General features: G+C 45.7%; 1 protein-coding gene across 6 annotated transcripts in view; it reads left to right on the forward strand.

The window, feature by feature from the left end:
• Nucleotides 1-19,385, forward strand: part of ARHGAP32 (Rho GTPase activating protein 32) — a 175,606-nt gene that overhangs the window by 104,288 nt on the left and 51,933 nt on the right. For all 6 annotated transcript variants that reach the window (XM_052697070.1, XM_052697076.1, XM_052697071.1 and 3 more), the window contains 5 exons: nucleotides 866-952; nucleotides 14,247-14,384; nucleotides 16,142-16,234; nucleotides 17,838-17,960; nucleotides 19,151-19,228. In XM_052697070.1, coding sequence (XP_052553030.1) covers nucleotides 866-952; nucleotides 14,247-14,384; nucleotides 16,142-16,234; nucleotides 17,838-17,960; nucleotides 19,151-19,228 — 519 coding nt within the window. The remainder of the gene's footprint in view (nucleotides 1-865; nucleotides 953-14,246; nucleotides 14,385-16,141; nucleotides 16,235-17,837; nucleotides 17,961-19,150; nucleotides 19,229-19,385) is intronic.

Raw genomic sequence — 19,385 nt, forward strand, 5'->3', positions numbered from 1 at the left:
CTTTAACTGCATGTTTGGTTTGAAAATGTAGTAGCACTTCAAATACGAAATTTGACAGTAAATGATAAAGTGATGGGGAACCCCAGTGAAGAAATAAGTTATTGTTATCACATTCATGGCAGCATGCAACACACAGAAAAGTCCAACTTACAGGTACGTCTCTTTCTAGAATGCAGTTTTTGGGTGTAATTAAGCTCACCGTGTTAAAGACCCCTGAATTTGGGTTGATCTGCAGGGCTCTACTGCGCACCACCTTCATGAGAATGTGGGAATGTGTCAACATTGTGAAGTTCTCATTGAAAAGCTTTTGAGATGAAAGTTTGCTCTGAAGGAGGAAGGAATCAGTGGGACCAAAACAGTGTCAGGAAGCCAAGAAAAGAGTTTGCTAAGAAGGTGGAATGGGAAAAGGCCAAGAGTGGTTGAAGGGGATATCTCATGGGTTTTCTGGAGAAGGGATGGATGAAACTGGAGAGGATCTCTGTTGTCTGACGTGTGAATAATTATGGAGATATTTTCAGGGAACAATTAATTTGCAGACTTCTAAGCCAGACCTTTAATCCCTGCCTTGAACGCTTTGCCTTCCTATGATTGCTTTATTTTTGAACCATGTTTTTTATTTTTAAGCTATCAGGTGAGATGCCGGAATCCAATGGCATCAGAGGGTCTGTGCAAGGCATGAATGCTGAATATTTCCTATCTGATGACTGCAGACAGGCTCTGCTCCCCGCTTCCCTGAGACTGAGAGTGTCTTGGAGCGAGCTGATGTGACTGCAGTGCTGTGTGCGTTGTCCCATGGCTGGCTCAGCCCTGCTCACTGACCTGCTCTTTCTCTCTCTCTTCCCACCCTCTCCCCATTCCCTTGCAGCTTTCGCTCCCAGAAGAACAGAGCGAAGTGATGAGGAACGGCTGTGAATCCAAGGAACTTGTCTACCTTGTCCAGATCTCTTGCCAGGTAAATGCTGTGTTTTCTCTCCCCCGCATCGTTTTGCAGCCCGTGTTTAGTAACCCAGCCTTGTAATGTTTTGATGTGGCACTTCCCTGCAGCACGTGTGGGTTTTTCTCCACTTCCCTCCAGCTCAGCCCTCAGAAGGATGCTGTCTGTAGTGCTGTGACCAGCTAGTCTTAAGGAAACAAATCCCTTGGGCAAATAATCCCAGCCCCAGTTTGTGCAGAGCTGCACAGCATGACCCAGGGCCACAAGCATGCATGCTTCAGTTGTGTCTGTGTGTGTGTGCCCAGCAGCTGAAGGGAGCACAGCAGGGATGCAAGGGGAGGAAATCCATGTGCAAGGCAGTGGCTGGTGCTGGTGGTGAGGCTGCTGTGAGCCGTGGGGCAGATCCACCCCCAGCAGTGACACCTCTGCTGCAGCAGAATCAGAGTGCTGTGCACAAATGGATCTGTTGCTTTGTGCCTATCTGATAGAACAGGGATGGGGACTTTGTAAAACGCTGTGTAATAGGCTATCATGTTTTAATAGACTGAATGAAATGGTTGTCTGTGGGAGTCCAGTTGCATTGGCAAGTTCCATTGAGAATTAATGCCTGTGTTTGGCATTTTCCTGGTCTCAGCATAGCAGTTCTTTTTATGATTCATCTCAGCACTTCTTGAGCATCCATCTCAGCAATTTGTACTGAACGTTAATGGCAATCACCGTGGAGTCTCTCTCTAAAGCTCTTTATGTGGTTCTGCTGACCTTTCTTGGGTACTAAAACAAAGCGTACAGAATAGGGATGTGTGTGCAGCCTGCACTGGATTGCGTGGGGCAGAGTCCAGTGACTTCCAGTGAGATTTTTCAAGGGATTTAAGGAATCTGAAGACTTCAGATATCCTCAAGGGTCTGTAGGACCTGCAGGATATGTGAGAAGAGGAGCAAGCCCTGGGAGCTGCAAGTAGCAGTGAATTGCATGCAAGGTTTGTCCAGACTGAGCCCAGCTGTCCTGCAGTTTGTCTGAATTGCTGTCAGCCCTCGGATGCTTTGTGGGGATGTCTCAGAATGTTATTCAGAGAGCTGATTTCTCTGGGGACAGCATGGTGGGTCTGCGCCTTGCACATGGGAGATGCAGTTTGCAGCCATGCTGAACAGAGCTGCTGCCCAATAGATCCAGAGGCTGTGAGTCGTGCCCAGCTGCTGAGCTGTTGCTTTCTTTTTCAATGTTCTACAAAACTAAAATGAAAGCACTGGGAGTTGGCCTCATCACTTTAAAGGATGGGCACAGAACCAGTCACCTTTGCATTTAGGAATCCTTCTGACCATCTCGAATGTCTCCACGCCCCAAGTTTGTGATTCATCTCGTGTCAGTCTGTGCCTGTCTCTCAGATCCTTGCGAAGCTGAGAAACTCATGGCATCTGGATTCAATGAAAGGATAGGCATGAAAGGAGCTGTGCAGCTGAGTATCATTTCTGCTGTGGAGATACTTCACCCCTGACATCTCGTGGCCTCCCCTAATGTCCAGGGAAAGATTCCATTCTGTCACGCAATGGATATCAGTGGCGTCTGGATGGGTTTGGCTCCACATTGGAATTAAATGGGAAGTGTGAAATAGCTCATGGAATGATAGTGCAGCAGAGAGAGGTTTTGGCAGGATGCCTTTGTATCAGGCCAAAAATATTGAGGAGGGGGAAAAAAGCCTATAAAACAAATTTCACTTTGCTTGCCCTTTGGATGTACTACTAGTATTGGTGTCCAGCCTACTGCAGCAGCTTGCAAAAGTCTCCTTGATTTCTCAGATGGACACAGAGAAAAGTGGTTCTGCTAATTAGAGTTATATCCATATGCATTTAAAAGCTTTAAAATAGCTGCTTTGCAAAAGCAGAAAATAAAGATTCACAGACTGACCAAGGTTGGAAAAGATCTCCAAGATCATCCAGTCCAACCGTCCACTTATCACCAGTATTTCCCACTAAACCACATCCCTCAGAACAACATCTAAACGTTTCTTGTACACCTCCATGGACAGGACTCATACCCACCTCCATGTGGTGCACAGCCAGAGCATTTTTGATTGTTTGATGACTGCTTTACAAAACCTTCACGGATAAAGTTTTAAAAAATGGAGATGTGTGAAGTCAGTTTGTGAAATACAGGCTTTGTGTGGGCTGCAGGGGGTTCTGAAAGGCCATTCTCAGCTTTTCTTCTGCTTAGAGATCTTAGGAAATGAATCCAGGTTATTAGCTCTTAAGAAGTGGAAATACATGGAGAGCTGTTCCACGTGGGTTTGAGAAGTGGAAAGGTGGGATTCTTCTGATTCCTTTGAACACATTTAACCATGAAGATTAGCAAATGGCTAAGGCAGTGTTGTTAGTTGTGTTTGAGAGATCTGCTAATGGGTTTCCTTTGTTTTGCTTTGGTTTTTAGAACAGCCAAGGTGGATCTTCCTTTTCTTGAGGAAAATTGCACTGTTTAGCTGATTTGTACAGGATTGCTTTCAGGAAGTGTGCAGTTCCTGCTGCTGACTGGTTGCTGCCATTAAAACAAATATAAATGTATTTCTGTGATGGAAGAAGGAATGGGTGAGTGGGAAAAAAGAAAGAGCCTTAGAAACAGTTTAGAAATGCTTTTCTGGGAGAAGGAGCCCTGCGTTGAGTTTGTGTTTTCCCAGTTTGCACACTGTGTGCCACCTGCATTTTTGCTGGGAAGGAGAACATCTTCAAGGAACGTTAGGGATGGTTTTTCCTGCTGGAAATAGACAAGCATGAGCCAGTTGGATGGGTGGTGTGAGGGCTGTGCTGTGTGCATGCTGAGCTCCATGGGCAGCAGCTGCAGCAGTAACTGCAGCCCTATTGGGAGTGCAGTGCGTGGCTGAGGCCTGCATGAGGTCGTGCTGTATCTGTGCACTGTGAAGGCTCTTGGACAGTGTTTGCAGCCCTTGCTGACTTCCAGAGGGATGAGCAAAAGTCTGATGATGGTCCGTGACACAAAGACCGAGTGCCACACTGCGCTCTCAGCTCCCTGTGTCACTGCTGGGTGTTTCCCATGGCATCGTACCCACGTCCTGTGCAGGGATGCTGCTGCATCTGCATCCAGCTGGTCTCAGGGCAATGAGCTCTCAGTCCCAGCGTGGCTTTTCTCCATGTTTCTGCTCACATTTGCAGACCTCGTGCTGGCAGTAGGTTGAGCAAGTCCATGTTCTTGCATGGGATGCACATTTCTTTGCACTATTCCTGTTGTTTGTTTGCAGCAGCCGTTGCTGTCTGTGCTGTATTCATTTTGATTGATAGAATAAGGTCTCTGATGCAGTGCATGAAGGCATTTACACAAATATCTGCCACTCGTATCTCCCTGCTCTGCCTTGCACAAGATTCCAGCTCGCTATCTCCTGTCTGAAGAACAGTTTTGCAAAACCCTGAAGGCAACCTCATCCAGCATCCCGGGGCTGGTAGTGTGGTTGCAGTAATAAGTGCTTCAGGGCAACAGGGAGAGTGCCAGGAAAAAATGAGATCCGATAGGAAGAACAGTCAGGACTCCCCATCCTGGGTGGTTTGTGGGGAGAGAAGAGTGGAATATATGTTCACAGAAGCAAATGTCTTACTCAGACTCTAATGTCTTAAGTGCTGTTTGCTGATTCAGTCTGCCTGTGAGAGTCCTTATTGGAAACCACAACTGCTTGCAGTAGGATTTTTGAGTCAAGCATTCAGAAATCTTTTGTATGATTGTTTTGTTGGTTTTTTTTTCCTTTTTTCCCCTTCTTAAAGGCTTGTTCTTTAATGTATAATAGCTTTGTCTTGTGTGATTGAGGCTCAAACACCTCGAGAACAGTTACTGTGGAAGTGCTGTGAAATTTCTGCCCGTGAAAAGCTACAATTCTTTAAGCAGATGGGGCTCTGAGGGCCAAATTCTGGCACACAAAATGTATAATTGTGTATGTGTGCATCTATCTGTATTATATATATACATAAGAGATTGGGATAGATCTATGTGGAACATCCACGCTGGATCCTACCCAAGGCAGAATCTCTTCCTCACCTTTCTTAACATAGCATTTGCTGCCTTTGTTGTTTAAGGAAGAGTTTGCAAAACAAAAGCAGTTGCTTTGTCATTGCATTGCATAGTAAATTCAGATAATGCTTTACCTTAAGCCTGTTGCTGAGTCCCGATAGGGATGAGCACTGGATTCCCCCATGACTGGTGCAGCACTGTCTGTAGCCAAACCAATAGGTGTGAAATGAGCACACATTGCAGGAGGGTGTGCTCTGCTTTCTTGCCTGAAGATGACTGCAACAAAGTGCCTGGAGAAATACAGCTTCACCACCCAGTTTGCCTGTGAGATTTGGGTACATCACATGCCTGAAAATCCCAGTTGTGACACTGGGTACCTGTTTGTAACTCTCCCAAAACACTTAAAATCCTGACTGTGAGCCTTCATGGGTCAAATATTTCTTGCCTGTCCTTCCGGATGCTCTCAAATGTTCAAACCTCTGCCTTAAGCATTTCTCAGGATGAGAAAGGTTGTTCTGTGTTAGTCAAAAGAAAGCAACTGAACTCCTTGTTCCTGCCCTACTAATCCATCACTTGATGTGCTGTGCTTGAATGGTTGATCTCAGGTCATACACTGTATGCCTTCCTCTCTCAGTAGCAATAAATAAACGTGAAGTGACACCAGTGGGTGGGGTTAATAAAGAATGTATGAAGCTGGCAAGCAGCCTGGTTAGAGTGGTTGGGTTGTGTTCAAAGCTCAGGCACTAGCAGAGCACTGGCAAGGTGTAGAGTCTGCTCCAGGCTTGGGTCTGCTCCAGGCTTTCTGAAAGTAGAGTAGCATCTGTAGGGAAAAGAGAGAAGAGATTGAATTGCATGAGGAACCTTTAAGAATGACATAATTAACATCTACATCTATTACTCTGTAGCTGTTATGATAATATTAAGGGATAAATTCATTCATTAATTAGGACGATAATCATTAAGGACAAGGATCTGACAGGCTGTGCTTTGGAGCTTTGCCACACAGCAGTGATCTGGGTAGGGCAGCACTCACATCCATCAGGCTGATGCTGTGCTGTGTCCTTTCCCTTCTGTAAAAGCATGCTGCACCTCACCCTCCCCATTCATCTTGGGGTTTATGTATAACTCTGCAATAGTTCGTTTCCCAGGGTCGAAGAGTTGTGCCATTTGCTCACTTTTGTCATTCACAGTGTATTTGTGCTGTTCAGAAGTTAGCTGCTGCCTTCTGTGCTGCAACAGTGTAGTGAATCCAAAAGCAGCACTACCCCGACCAACAGCAGCATCTGTGTGAGCTGCCCAACCTGGGGGACCCATCCTGCCCTCCATCCCCATCCACAGAGCAGACTGAGCACTGACAGCAAGAGATGAAAAGCAGCTGGGATTTGCTATTACAGCTTTCCCATTTACAGCACTCCAATTTCTTTCTTCTCTGTTTAAATACATATTTTGAAAAAATGGGGTCAGTTTGGTCCTTTCTTAATTCTGTATGCTTGAGATGCAGTAATGGGGTTCTAGCTGTGCACGGATTTGGGGCTGAACAGTTTATTGAGCAACATTGCAAAGATGTATGCTGTTACAGAAGTGCTGATGCTAAGCTGAATTCCTTTGGCAGGTGCACATGTAGGTGCATTTCAGGCTGCCCTTTCAGGATACCAAAGATGAAGGCTTGCTCTGCTCTGTCCCATGAAGCAGCAGAGGCTTTTGGGGTTCTATGGTGGTTTGTTCATGTCACATCCTTTGAGCATTTTGCCTTCAGAAGGAAAGCTCTGAATTACAGAGATCAATCTCCTCGTGTCTAAACTGTATTCTGTTTAGCTCTGTAGCAAAAGTGCAATTCAGTGCTGCAATCTAAGAGGACAGGACAGCCATTGTGGTTTCCCTGTGTGAGCGATGCGTTCTGGCAGGGCTGGGGCTGTCATATGGGGCTGTGTGGACGAGGCAGGGCCTGCCACAAATGGAAGGGAGCAGTTGGCTCCGAGTACTGAGGAGACATCAGTTCCTGCCCTCAGCTCAGCAAGTGGAAATGCATTGCAGAGGAGCTCTTTGTCCTCAATTTTACTTGTTTGACAACTCCAAGAGCTGGGTTTGGTTCATATCCCAGCTAGGGGGAACTGTGGGGGATGTTCTTGTCTCTTTTGGTTGCATCAGTCTTTATGCCTGTGCTGGTTGAACACGTGTGCATTTGTAATGGCAATTGCAATCTGTGTCTGTTTACTTGGGAAAGCTGAGAGCCGCTTGGGGCAGAAGTTTCATGCAGTGTGATCCTCTGCAGGCTGCAGAGCTGCTTTAAGTGCTACAGAAAAGGGACTGAACGTGGCCACATCCCACCACTTAGCAGTTTTTTGACTCATTACATTTAAGAATGAAGGACTGTTTACCTGAGCAGCTGGGCCAAGCAGGAGCTATTTCAGCTTCATAGAGAGGAGCTGCTGTACTTGGCAGCTTGCTTTTTTTTTTTTTCCTGGCTGCAAGATCAGCAAGAGCCTGAACAGTGCATCCAGTTTTCTCTCAAGGAAATGTCAATATTTTTACTCTTAGGAAACTTTTGTAGCTAGCCTTAAAGATTGCACGTACAGTAGAATGAAGAGAATCCCTTTGGATGTCGCAGTTGGAAGTCAAGACTTGACAACAAAATTGTGCTGCATTTAGCAGCTTTCTAAATTGGATCAGTGTGTGAGAGTGCCACTGGAAAAGGATGACACCTCCATAGTGGTTTGTTTTGCTGTGGCCCTTTGTGAGGCTGTGGCCCTTTGTGGGATGGGAAAGCTGAGGTTGTGAGAACTTTGGGCTTTGTCCTTAATTGCAGAGCTGCTGGCTCTTAAGCCAGCTGCTTGCTAAGCAAGCATAAGGCAAAAAAGGAAATCATTCATATTTGCATGTTTTGTTCATCTGTTTGATGGAACATAACACAGTTGACAAAACACAAAACGAGCAATAAGATAGGAAACGTCTATCTTCTGATTGTAGTGGGTGCAGATTTGCATCTGAAGCATGAAACAAGTCAGTGCCCTGCGGGCTTCTCCACTTCCTTAGCAGTGGAGGAGGGTACCCTGTGAGCCTCCAGAGCTGCCCACTGCAGACAGGCTGGGATGCACTCCTTAAACATAATTGCAAACTGATGCTTTTGCATGCTGCAGAGCAAGCTTGCAGTCATGAGCTGAGGCTCTGACAGATGATGGAGGCCGACTTTCTTCCTGTCTAATGATGCGTTTTTAACCAATTTGTGGTTTTTAAGAGTACTCTGTTTATTTTAAACTCTGGTTTTCCTTTATAAAAGACCCCACCAGGGATATTAGCTGTTAAGGATGGCCTGTCTGCAGGGCTTTGTCTCCTAGCTCTTGGCACCAATCTATCTCTTGAAAGTGGTACGTGCAGCTGCCAGCAAAGCAGTTATGTTTCCATTTTGGCTGCAGCTCCAGTTCAATCAGTGCTGCTTCTCTTTCTCTGCTTTCTAAATAACGTTTCTCCTTTTTATCTGCTTTCCTGGAGTTTTGGTCAGCTGCATCTTTGACTTATAGTGGGGCTCTCTGACCTGTTTAATTACTCCAGTGCTGATGGCAGCTGTAACCTGGCTGGTTTTCGTTGGTTTGTTTTTCACAGCTTCTTGCTTTGGGACCTACAAAATTTTTGCTCTCTGGCAATTAGTTTTAAACAAAACCTTGCTTCTGTTCTTTGATCACTTGAAAAAAATATCTGCTGTTTGCTTCAGTGTTATGCCCAAGGAATGGGATGCAAGAAAACCGAGTTCTATATCTGTCTAAGCTGCTGTCAGTGTAGCAGACCTCAGGCAAGTCGTTGTGAAAGGGCTTTTTTGATTTGGTTTGGTTTACTGACCTCAGGGAAGTCATATTCCAAGCTTTTCTGTTTGTGCTGTTCTGTGTGGTGCTCGCTTGCTTCGATGAAATAGTGTTTCTTCTCTGTGGGTCTGTGCCCAGTAGATAATAGCATGTTGTGGGCACAGAGAAAAGGCAGTTTTGTATTTCAGTGTGTTCAGAGTCCTCGTAATGATCAGCAGGTATCTGGGGGTTCACTCGCTGCCTTGCTACCTGTGGGATGCAGGTAACATTTTGGTTCCTGTTGCATTGCAGTTGGTCTTATTATTGGCTTCAGAGCATTTCCTTTGTGGCTGTGTGTCCGTGTTGGTTCTTCCCTTAATTTTCTGACGTGCAGACAAGCTGTTCCCCCATGCCCTCCCCTTCACCCCCTGTGTCTCTGTGGCCCTTTGCTCTGATGGTGTAATTTTATTCAGGAGGTGATTGTTACCGAATTGTTTGAATTATATTGGGAGAGCAGGGAATTTCATTCACATGTTGAGAGCTGTAAATCCTGCTTCAGGTTCACTCTCTGCCAGCCTGCCATTTAGAGATAGGCTTGCTTATGGGAGGAAGATGGGGTGGTTAAGATTTCAAGTGCCATTCACGTGGTGTGTGTGCTCTTAGCGTGCCCTCACTTCTCTGTGCCTGTACAAAACCAGCTGCCACCAAAGCTTGAGCCAGGTCTGTGCTGCTGCCTGCATGCTGCAGGCAAAGCTTCTCTTCTGAGTGCTGGAGAAGCACCCAGAAAGCTGCACATGTCTGGTTGTGGTCAGTTCCCCAATAGGTCAGAGCAAGTGTAATGATACTGCTGTCATTTCAACCAGATCTTGGGCAGCCATGCATTCCTGCGTGTTCCTGATGTTTCTATCTGTAATTGGAATCAGAGAACACAAGGAAGTGCAATATTTAAGGGAGGAGAGCTGCACTGATTTCCATTGAAATACCTTTTTTTTTTTTTTTTTCCCCTGCTGTTTGCAATTAATGGATAATTAGTGCTGAAAGAGATTGATTTCATTTGTGGAATAAGGCTATGAAGCATTCACCAGATAAATAGGGGAGCTCCTGTTGAGGGGCAGCACTGGGAGCAATGAGTTGAGCATCCCTGCCTGGGTTGGAGGGGAACCTGGCGGTGTGTGAGCTGAGGAGCCTCAGGCTGCTGCTGGGTGAATGCTTTCATTCAGAAGTAAAGCAGCTTCATGTTGCCTTAGCACAAACTTCCTTTACATTTTAAAGTTCATCATTTTCCTAAGGTTGTAATAATAGTGCTGGAAGGTGTGAAATCACCCAAGACAATCTGGTAGATGGTGTTGAGCTCGGATAAAGCCACCTACAGCACCAGCTCAGAACGGATTTGATCAGTCTTGTTTTCTGTTTTGACTGAATTTCTAAAGCCGTTTTCCAGTATGACTCATATTAAAAAGTTAAAAAAAAAAAAAAAGGAAAAGGCTTTAGGGTCAAGCTGGAATAACACAGAGAGCCCGAGAGCAGACAGCTGTAAAAGTCACCGCACGGCCGAGTTGAACCCTTCTGGTGGGTGCTGGCTCGTTCCCAGCTATTCAATACGTGGTGTTCCCTTTCTGCAGGGTCAAACTGCAGTGACTTTTGCCATGCTCTTTCATCTCATTCTCTGCTCTCAGTCTCCACGTGGACGGGTGAGGTTCATGGGAGCGTCCGTGTGATTTCTCTCAGGAACGGAGCATTTGAACCAGAAGAGAAAGGTCTGCTCCTGCCTTAACATAAATAAATTGTAGGTGCTGCAGAGAAAACAGGCTCAGGCCGTGGGACAGGAAGGCTGTGCGTGCTGGAGCTCAGTGTATCACCCTGTCTGCCTGGAAGATGCATTGATAGACAAAAGGGAAGGGTGTGTGGGCAGACTTAAACACTTTCAGCTGGAAACAGTCCTTTACTTTCCCTTGCACAGTAGGGACAGCATATCTGTAAATGTATCATAAAACTTGGGTGTATCAGGTTTTTAAGTGAATCACATCACAGGTATGGAGGAGAGGAAATGCTGTGCCCTTCAATGCTGGGACAGGGGAGCAGGGAGCATCACCAGCTGGGCTGTTTGAGGAGCATGGAAACTTCTCTTGGCTGCATGTCGTCCTCCTTGGGCTGTTTGAGCAGCAAAGCTGTAAGTGCTGCTTGTGGAGCTGTGTTTCAGAATCTTTGTCCCTCTGTATCCTGCGAGGTGCAGCCCGTGTAGCCTTTTCCCATCTGTGATCTCAGAGTGGTGGTTTTACTAATGGAAGGTTCCAATCTCTGGCTCCATGGAATTTAAATCATCAGTTGGGTAATTTCGAATCATTTTTCTAGCATGACACTTCTTGCTTTGATTATGGGAGAAAATCAGGAGCTCTGTGCAATATTCTGAAGTCTCGCCAGTCTTTCATGATGCATTTAGTCCTACACAGCCTGAAAGAGCAGGAGAGAATGGAAGATCAGACTGTAATAAGGGAAGAAATGAACCAAAATTTTCCATTTTGTGAGAAATTCCGTAACTGTCATTGTGAATGTTTCTGTACAATGAAATTCCAGAGGAAACCTTTGGTTTTGTTCGAGAGGTTTTGTGTGTTTCTATGTCAAAGTCAGCAGTCAGGTTTTTTCCCTTTAAACATAGTGATGGCTCCTTTTTTGGCATTACTGACATCTTCATTTGGGACTTGATTTTTTGTCTTTGTGAAATGTGTCATACCCAGTTTGTAACTGAAAGCCTGAATTCAGGAAATCACTTGTCTGTGTGCTTAGCTTCACCCCTATCCTCGCATCCTATTGGAGTTAATGGGATATCACATGCTTGTCTGCATCTGGGCCATCAGTAAGCCTTGCAACTGCAACTGGAAATTAGATGGTGGGCATCCATTGGTTTGAATATGGAAATAAAATAGGAAGGAGCCATTTCTGCTTCTTGGATGCTCTCTGCTCGAGGCATCAGCAGTGCTTAGCTTTGCTGTGAAATACTTAGCTGCAAACATGAGGTTGGCAACACAGAGCTGAATTAACAGTTGCTTTCTTGATTCTGCTGTGTTACTAACCTTCTATATTAAAAAAAGAGACCTTTCTGAAACTTGAGAATTTTCAGGAAATGGGAGCAAGATCTACAATTTTCGCATTGGAGGGCTGTGGGGAAGCACTGAGCATGGACCAGTTCTGTTCTGGATTGCTGCATTGGTTCCTTCCTTATTGCATCCCTTATGGCCATCTTATTTTTGCTTAAACGTGTATAATTCAGGCTCCAAATCTGCACAAACTTTGTTTCGCTCAACTGTTAGAACAGTTCAGAACTTTTGTACGTACACTTTTTAATTTATTTATGATGGGCTTTAAGCTGTGGGTCACTGGGAAATATATTTAGGATGCTGGGTAACTTTCTGCTGGGTAGAAATGTGTGGTTTTCCTTCCTGAAACCGTGTTCCCTCCCAGCACACCATAGGCACCGTCCTTTTGGGTGGGATGGAAGGAGTCCCATTCCTGTGAGACTCTTGTGACCCTCATGCACGAGAGCCTGAAGTCAAGGCTGTGTTGGGCACTGGGCTGCAGCAGTTCTGTCTCCCCACATGCAGCTCCCATGCCTGCAGGCTGCAGCTTGCACGGTGAGCTCAGCTGTTGCTTAGCAGCTGCAAGGAAAAGGAGCAGGGGTTCTGGGTTACCTTCCTCCACGAGGTTCACACTGTGACAGGGGTTGTGTAGCATGAGAGGAACCTGTGGGAGAGAAAAAGGGCCAGGAGTTCTGCTGCTGGAGGTAAGCTGTCCCTGCTGGTTACTCAGCATCTCATCACTGCCAGCAGCTTTGCTCTGCGTTGGGCAGGGGATGGATGCATCTTGTGGCACATGAGCAGAGCACCGGCAGTGCAGGCTGCTCTGCATGCCCTGCCCCACTGCCTGACCCCCTGTCCTGTCCTCTGCATTTAACTCCTGCTGGCTTCATGGATGACAGTAAGGCTGCGTTTCCACAGTCCAACATTTACCATCAAAATGTTGTGAATTACAGAATTGTTTGATAAATAGGTTTGGTTTTTTTTTCGTGGGCAGCATAGGAGGTTGTGCTGAGATGTTTGGGTAGGGCAGAAGCAAAGAGCAGATTGCAGGGATTTCTCAGTCTGCTGTTTGCTACACTGGTGCCCAAACCACACTCAGCTGAAGGTCATGCTGGCGACCTACCAACAGAGCAAAAGCACTTACTTGCAAAAAAAAGATGGCAGAACTTGCAGTCCTGTTTTGGGTTGGTTTTTGTTGTTTTGTTTTCCTATAGACTAAAAGTGAAGTGACTTATAGAAATTAGGAGGAGTTTGTGTTGTATTGATACTCCCTCTTAAAGCTTGTGAAATAGAAATCACTTCTTATAGTATTGAAAGCAAAGTTTATGGGCATAGGACGCAATCTGGAGTTACATTAATTTGGAGGAAAATAGCCATTGCACTGGATTATGGGCTCTGTGTTCACAATTTCTCTACAAGCTTTGGCTGTTAGTAGAAAAGCAATGCTTTTGGTTGGTGTTTGTGGAACTTGGAGCGCATGGATCCTCTGTCTGACATCTTCAGTGCTGTGCTGCAGGGCTTTGCTGTTGGCTCTGCTGCTGCCCTCGTCCTTTCCATGGCTGTGAAGCGTCTATGGGAAACCTGACAGGGGTATCTTCTTTTTCAATGTGGCCACACCGTTGTTTCTGGAAAAGAAAGATTGAAGAAGCACTTGGAATAGAAGGAGGGGAGGTTTGTGGATGTCCATGGCCACTGATTCAGAGTCCATGTCTGTAAAACAGAAATAGCATCATCTTCTGGGCTGCACTGGAGGATTAACCATTCATAAAGAGCTCTGACCCGCAAACTGCTGCATTACTATGGATTTTTTTTATTGATCACAATAGGCCATGAAGCATTTAGAAATAGTCATTAGATATTAAAAGCTTTGCAGGGTAAATTATGCTGCGCTGCCATGGCCCTTTTCTTGTCCCCTCGAGCAGTGTGCATCTTGTCAATGGTTTTAATTGGGGAAATGATAGGCAATCAGGAGTGAATTTTCACATAGTGTTGTTACTCATCATAGATTTTTTTCCCCTTAAAGTCAGCTGAAGATTTGCCTGAGGCACCTACAGAAATGTTGCAAGCCCCAGTGCTGCCTTCAGATCCTTGTTTGCATGTTCTTCACCCTGTGCAGGATCTGATGTCAAGCTGTTTATACAACCGTTTTGTAATTTATGTTTGTGCAAAGACACCTTGTTCACAAAAATGCTACAAAAACCCATCAGATGGGGCCGTTAACAGCTTTGCTGGGTCCCACAACCTCTGGGCCACGTGCAGACCCACTGGTGTGTAATTAGGAGAGCACTCAGAGTGCAAATTAACACACGTAAATATCGCTAAGGCACTTCCAGCACTTCCAAATGCTTTGCAAAGCGGGATCTCCAGAGCTGTCTGCTATTTCTGCCAGGATCATTACTTTCCTCATCCCAGCAGCCCTGGTGGGTCTGTAACCGCATGGGGCCGTTCTCTCTGTGCAGGGGAAGAGTTGGATCGTGAAGCGCAGCTACGAGGATTTCCGAGTTCTCGACAAGCATCTCCACCTCTGCATTTATGATCGGCGTTTCTCCCAGCTCGCAGAGCTGCCCCGCTCCGACGTGCTGAGGGACAGCCCAGAGGTAAGTTACCAGCTCAGGGAATGAGAGCAGGGCATCATTTCCAGCCTTTAATTTCAATGGCTTTAAAGGGAAACGGCCGGTGAGTTCTTACCTATCAATGTGCAGCTGTGGGGAGCATCCAGAAGGAGGCTGTGCTGTCAGTGCCTCAACCAGGATGCTGGTTTGCCTTGGGAAGCTTCCCCGGTGCCATGGATATTTGCTGACTTAACGTAGTCAACGTTCCTAGGGGGTGATGCTGCTCTGCAGCCACAGCACTGAAATGCTGGATTATATTTATAGCTTCAGGATGACTGAAGTTATCTTTTTAAGTACATTTGCATTAGTGTCACATTTAGATTGTCTTTAAAGCGTGAGCAAGAGGTTTTTCATTTGTTGTCACACAGACGTCGCGTGCTGAGAATTGGAATCCTTCAGCTTCTTTGCTGTGGATAACTGGGGGATTCATTCACATCCGAAATAATTTGGTGGGAAGTAGCAGGTGCATCTTGACTGCATCATTTTGAAAGACAAGGAGAGAGACACAATGCAGTGTGTGGCCACAGAGGGTTATTTGAGCCAGCAGAGCATGACAAAACCGCCTCTGTTGGGCTGCAGTCTGGCTGTGGGAAGAGCCTGTATCCCAGTTACAGGCAGGGCCCGTTGCTTCATTTCACAGGTCACTTGTCTCTGGGCCCTGTGCTTGTGTGTTTGCCCCCTACCATCAAGCACGGCCATGGACCGACCCTGACATGCTCTGTCAGAAGGGGAATGTTGCCTGTCTCAAATGGGAGATCAGAAAATTGAAGCCGTTCTGAGCGTTCAAAGCAGAATCTATCCAGGATCTGTAAATCAGTGTCTGTATTCTTTCAGTGCCAACTGGGTGAGGATTGATTGCTTTAGAACTGCACACAATGGTTGAAATCAGTCCCCTGCTGCAGACTATGGGGCTTCTGTCATTCGGTACAGAGGGTCAATAATGCTCTTCTATTGCTCAGCAGATAATGTGATTTATTGGTTGCTTTGATTTCATGCAAGTTCTTTCTGAAGAGAATTTAAAGTTACTAGTCTCTTAAATTGAACAGAAGCAGCAATACTCAGGATAATGAATTCCTGCATTTTTTAAAAATTAATTATATTGTAATCACTCCTTCCTCTTAAGTCTTCATTTGTGCAGCCAATCAAATGCATTCAGTGTGTACTTTATGCCGTGAGGCTGAAGGTCTGCATCCTGTCTGTGAGCACAGAGGATGCTGAGCAGCTCTTCCGCTTTGTGGAATGTCGTCCTGCAGCTGCGTGGTGTCTCGGGCTCATTTCTGTTTGGAATTGACCACGTTTGAACAGATGTTTGAGGAGAACTATTTCAAACAGTCCTACAAACTCTGCGCTGTAATTCTGCTTCATAACACTGGCAGGGAAGCTTTGGGAAGACCTCACTGGCTTCTCTTTTATGATATCAGTGATTTGTGCAAGTGTGAAAATCATGATGAGAGGAGGGCTGTAAATTCAGGGTATTTTTACAGGAGAAATTACTAAAAATCTACGTATCTTACATCAAAATCCCATTGCTTTCATAGGGAGCTGCAGCTTTAGACACTTTTTGTCATGTAGTCACTGCAATCCTGAGTACGGTGTGCTCTACTCCTAGTGGCAGATTTCTTTGTGAAAGTGAATATTATTCCTGTAACACTGGCCTATGCCAACAGCTAATTAATGGTAATTCTGAAGGAGTCTCTCAAAGCTGTAGTGTGATAACTCCATGTGTTTCTTTTCTATTGCAGCTTGTCACCCACACGCTGATGGCTTACCTGTCCCGTCTCTCAGCCATCGCATGCAATAAGATCAACTGTGGGCCTGCCCTGACATGGATGGAGGTACAGAATGAAGCTCTGGTTGTTCTTTGTTCCCTGACTTTAGCCAGCACAGTGAGCCGCAGATGTGCTCTCCTGCCTTTCAAGAGAGAGATAAACCTTCCAGATCTATCACTGAAAAGCAGTCCTAAAAGCTTAATTTCCTCACTACAGATGTCTGGATGGCCACGAAAGGTGTAGTACAAAAAGAATCAGCTCAGGCATTATAAACATGCAAAGGATTTGTCCTATCCTGCTCGGGTTTTATAACCCAAAGGTGTCGTTCTCGTTTTCTCAAAGTAAAGGAAGGTGGCACTTTTGATGAACCAAGGATGGTGTCAGCCGACCACCATCTCAGTCCTGTCCATGAGGTCTCCAGGGAATGGGTTACAGGAAATGGACAGCTTGCACTCCTTTTTGGGACTGTCTCATTTCTGGTGTTTCTCCTCTTTCTTTCCCCCTTGCTATAGCTGCAGAAGCAATAAATATGATCTGCTCCCATTTACCGTCACTGTTGGTTGAACTGCTCAGCAGAGCTTGCTTTGTGCTTGCAGTGGCACTGTTTGCATCTTGTGAATTGCAGCTGTAACTTTGGTTTCCCTCTTAACAGCCTTCTACCATCTTAAACAGTCAACATTCTTGGGCCAAGAGTGCAGGAGAGAATGGGGCTCAGGGGGCAGTGCCACCTGTGTGCATCAGTGCCATTGCTGATCAGTCTGGGTGGAGGTGTATGTGTCTGCATTGCCTGCTGATACTCCTTGCACACCAGGAACAGAAACAACTGGGATTAGACTTGCAATTCGTTATTAAGTGCTCATGATAAGGGCCCAGTGCATTTCCTGCAGCTTTCCCTGCAGATGTGCTCCTCTCCATGAAATCCTCTGGGATGAAACGAATCTTGGAAACCTCAGCATGAAGGGAGGAAAATTAGAGATAAAACTGAAACTGTGATAGCCTTTAGAGCAACCCCGTAGAAGTAGAGATGGCAGCAAATGCCACTGGAATTGCTGCAGTGCAGTTTGAATTTCCTAGAATAACCTTTTCAATTAACTGAGATTCTTGCAAAATTTTACCTGAGCACAAAAACCTGGTAATTTTGATAGCAGCAGAGGATGCAGCCGTGTTTTCTGAAAATAACAAGAAATAAAAGGGTGGGGGAAAACTGGAAGTGTCACGAGTTTCCAATTGACATCATTTCCCCTTGTTCTGCACTTCTTGAGCATTCGTTCCTTTGCAGGGAATTTTGGTGTTCGTTCTTGTATTGTCATTTTAAACGCTTAAGAGAAAAACAATGCAACTAAATGTTAAAGGGAGGGGTAAGCATCCACTGTCTTGCTACTGTTTGTACACAGAGATGCACAGATACAGTGTTTTTGTCCTTAAATGCATGGAGGGGATGTACGACCTTCTGAAATACACTCCGTGAATTGCTCTTCCCCTTTCTTTCTGTTTACTCTGCTCTGTGATGCCTCTCTGTGCTGCCTCTCTGTGCTGCTCTGCTCTGGGGGGCCCCAAGCTGTGCTGTCTCTGCGAATCAGCTTGAAATCTCAGCCATGTATGAGCACCAATAAAATGCTTCCTCGCCTGTCCTCAGCTGCCTCACAGCCGCCTGCGTTCTTTGTTTCAGATTGATAACAAGGGGAACCACCTGCTGGTCCATGAGGAGTCATCTATTAACATTCCAGCTATTGCTGCCGCCCATGTTATTAAGAGATATATTGCCCAGGCACCGGATGAGCTCTCCTTTGAGGTAAGTAGTTAAAAGCAGTGGCATTCCTTGTTGTCAAGTACAGTGCAATGTGTGAACGCATCAGGAATACACTCAGACACCTTTGGAATCATAGAATGGCCTGGGTTGAAAAGGACCACAATGCTCATCCAGCTCCAACCCCCTGCTATGTGCAGGGTCACAACCAGCAGCCCAGGCTGCCCAGAGCCACATCCAGCCTGGCCTTAAATGCCTCCAGGGATGGGGCATCCACAGCCTCCTTGGGCAACCTGCAGTGTTTGATGAGGTGAAGCTTAGAAGATTCAGTTCAATATTAGACTTGCAGTGGGTTGGATACAGTGAGGAGTTCAGTCATCTATAAAATATAGCTTTACTTGGCATTTGTATCTTTTGATTACTGCCAAGTATTCTAGCCTGATCTCTGAGCAGCAGCAGAACCTGCACACAACAGTGTGCATTAAATCCATTCAGGACGTGTGTGTACATGGATACAAGCCAAATGAATTATTCATAGGCCAGTTCTATTTAGCCTATATTCATATTCTAAAGTTTTAAAAAACTTCTCCCATGAAAAGTGAAGAACCAGATTGTCAAAAATTTGGTACTGAGGAGACAGGCAATAATCCATAGCTGTTCTGGAAATCGTGCTTGATGCAGAGCAGGAGCTGCTTGGAGGCAAAGCCCAGAGGAGTGGGCCATGCAATCTTTGGGTTCCTGGCTCTTCTATCCCAAAGCAGTGTGTTTTGCTCTGTGTACCGTGGCATTATCAATGGAGCATTCACTGTGTCATGCAAAAAAGCGTGAAGGAAAACAGTTACTGCCCAAAGGAACTTTTTTGTGATCACATTTCTCAGCAGGAAGTAAAAATAGTAGTGAGAGTCTATTGCTGCCAGGGCTTTGTTCGTATTCAAAATCAAGGCCATCGCTCCTGCATGCCAAAGAACGGAGCTAATCAGAAAGACATGTGGGTCTGTTATCTTCCAGTTCGGATGCATGCAGTGTGTGATGCAGGTACTTTGTTGGTGTCTCTATTAATATAAGCATTGGGATTGCAGTTCTACTTCCAGCTTCAGTTTTACAAAGGCAAATGCCTTCAGAGCTGCGGTGGTGCAATTGCTCACAAATTTCACAGTTTTTGCAGCGCAGATGAATGCTGCCCTTTGAACTGTGCTCTCCTCCTGGCTGAAGCTGATGTTGCCAATCTCTTGCAGGTGGGAGACATTGTGTCTGTTATTGATATGCCACCAAAGGAGTTGACCACCTGGTGGAGGGGCAAGCACGGATTTCAGGTAGGCACAAGCTTCAGCCTTGATAGCACACCTTAAATAAAGTCAGAAGTCCCAGCTTAGAGCTGCTCTGCCTGCACAGGATTATGAGCATAAACACTTCCCCTGTGTTGGTGTAAGAAGACTTTGCTTTCCTTTTGCTCTAGGCTTGGACTAGAGC

The sequence above is a fragment of the Tympanuchus pallidicinctus genome, unplaced genomic scaffold, assembly GCF_026119805.1.
Source record: "Tympanuchus pallidicinctus isolate F22 unplaced genomic scaffold, pur_lepc_1.0 scaffold30, whole genome shotgun sequence".
NCBI lineage: Eukaryota > Metazoa > Chordata > Aves > Galliformes > Phasianidae > Tympanuchus > Tympanuchus pallidicinctus.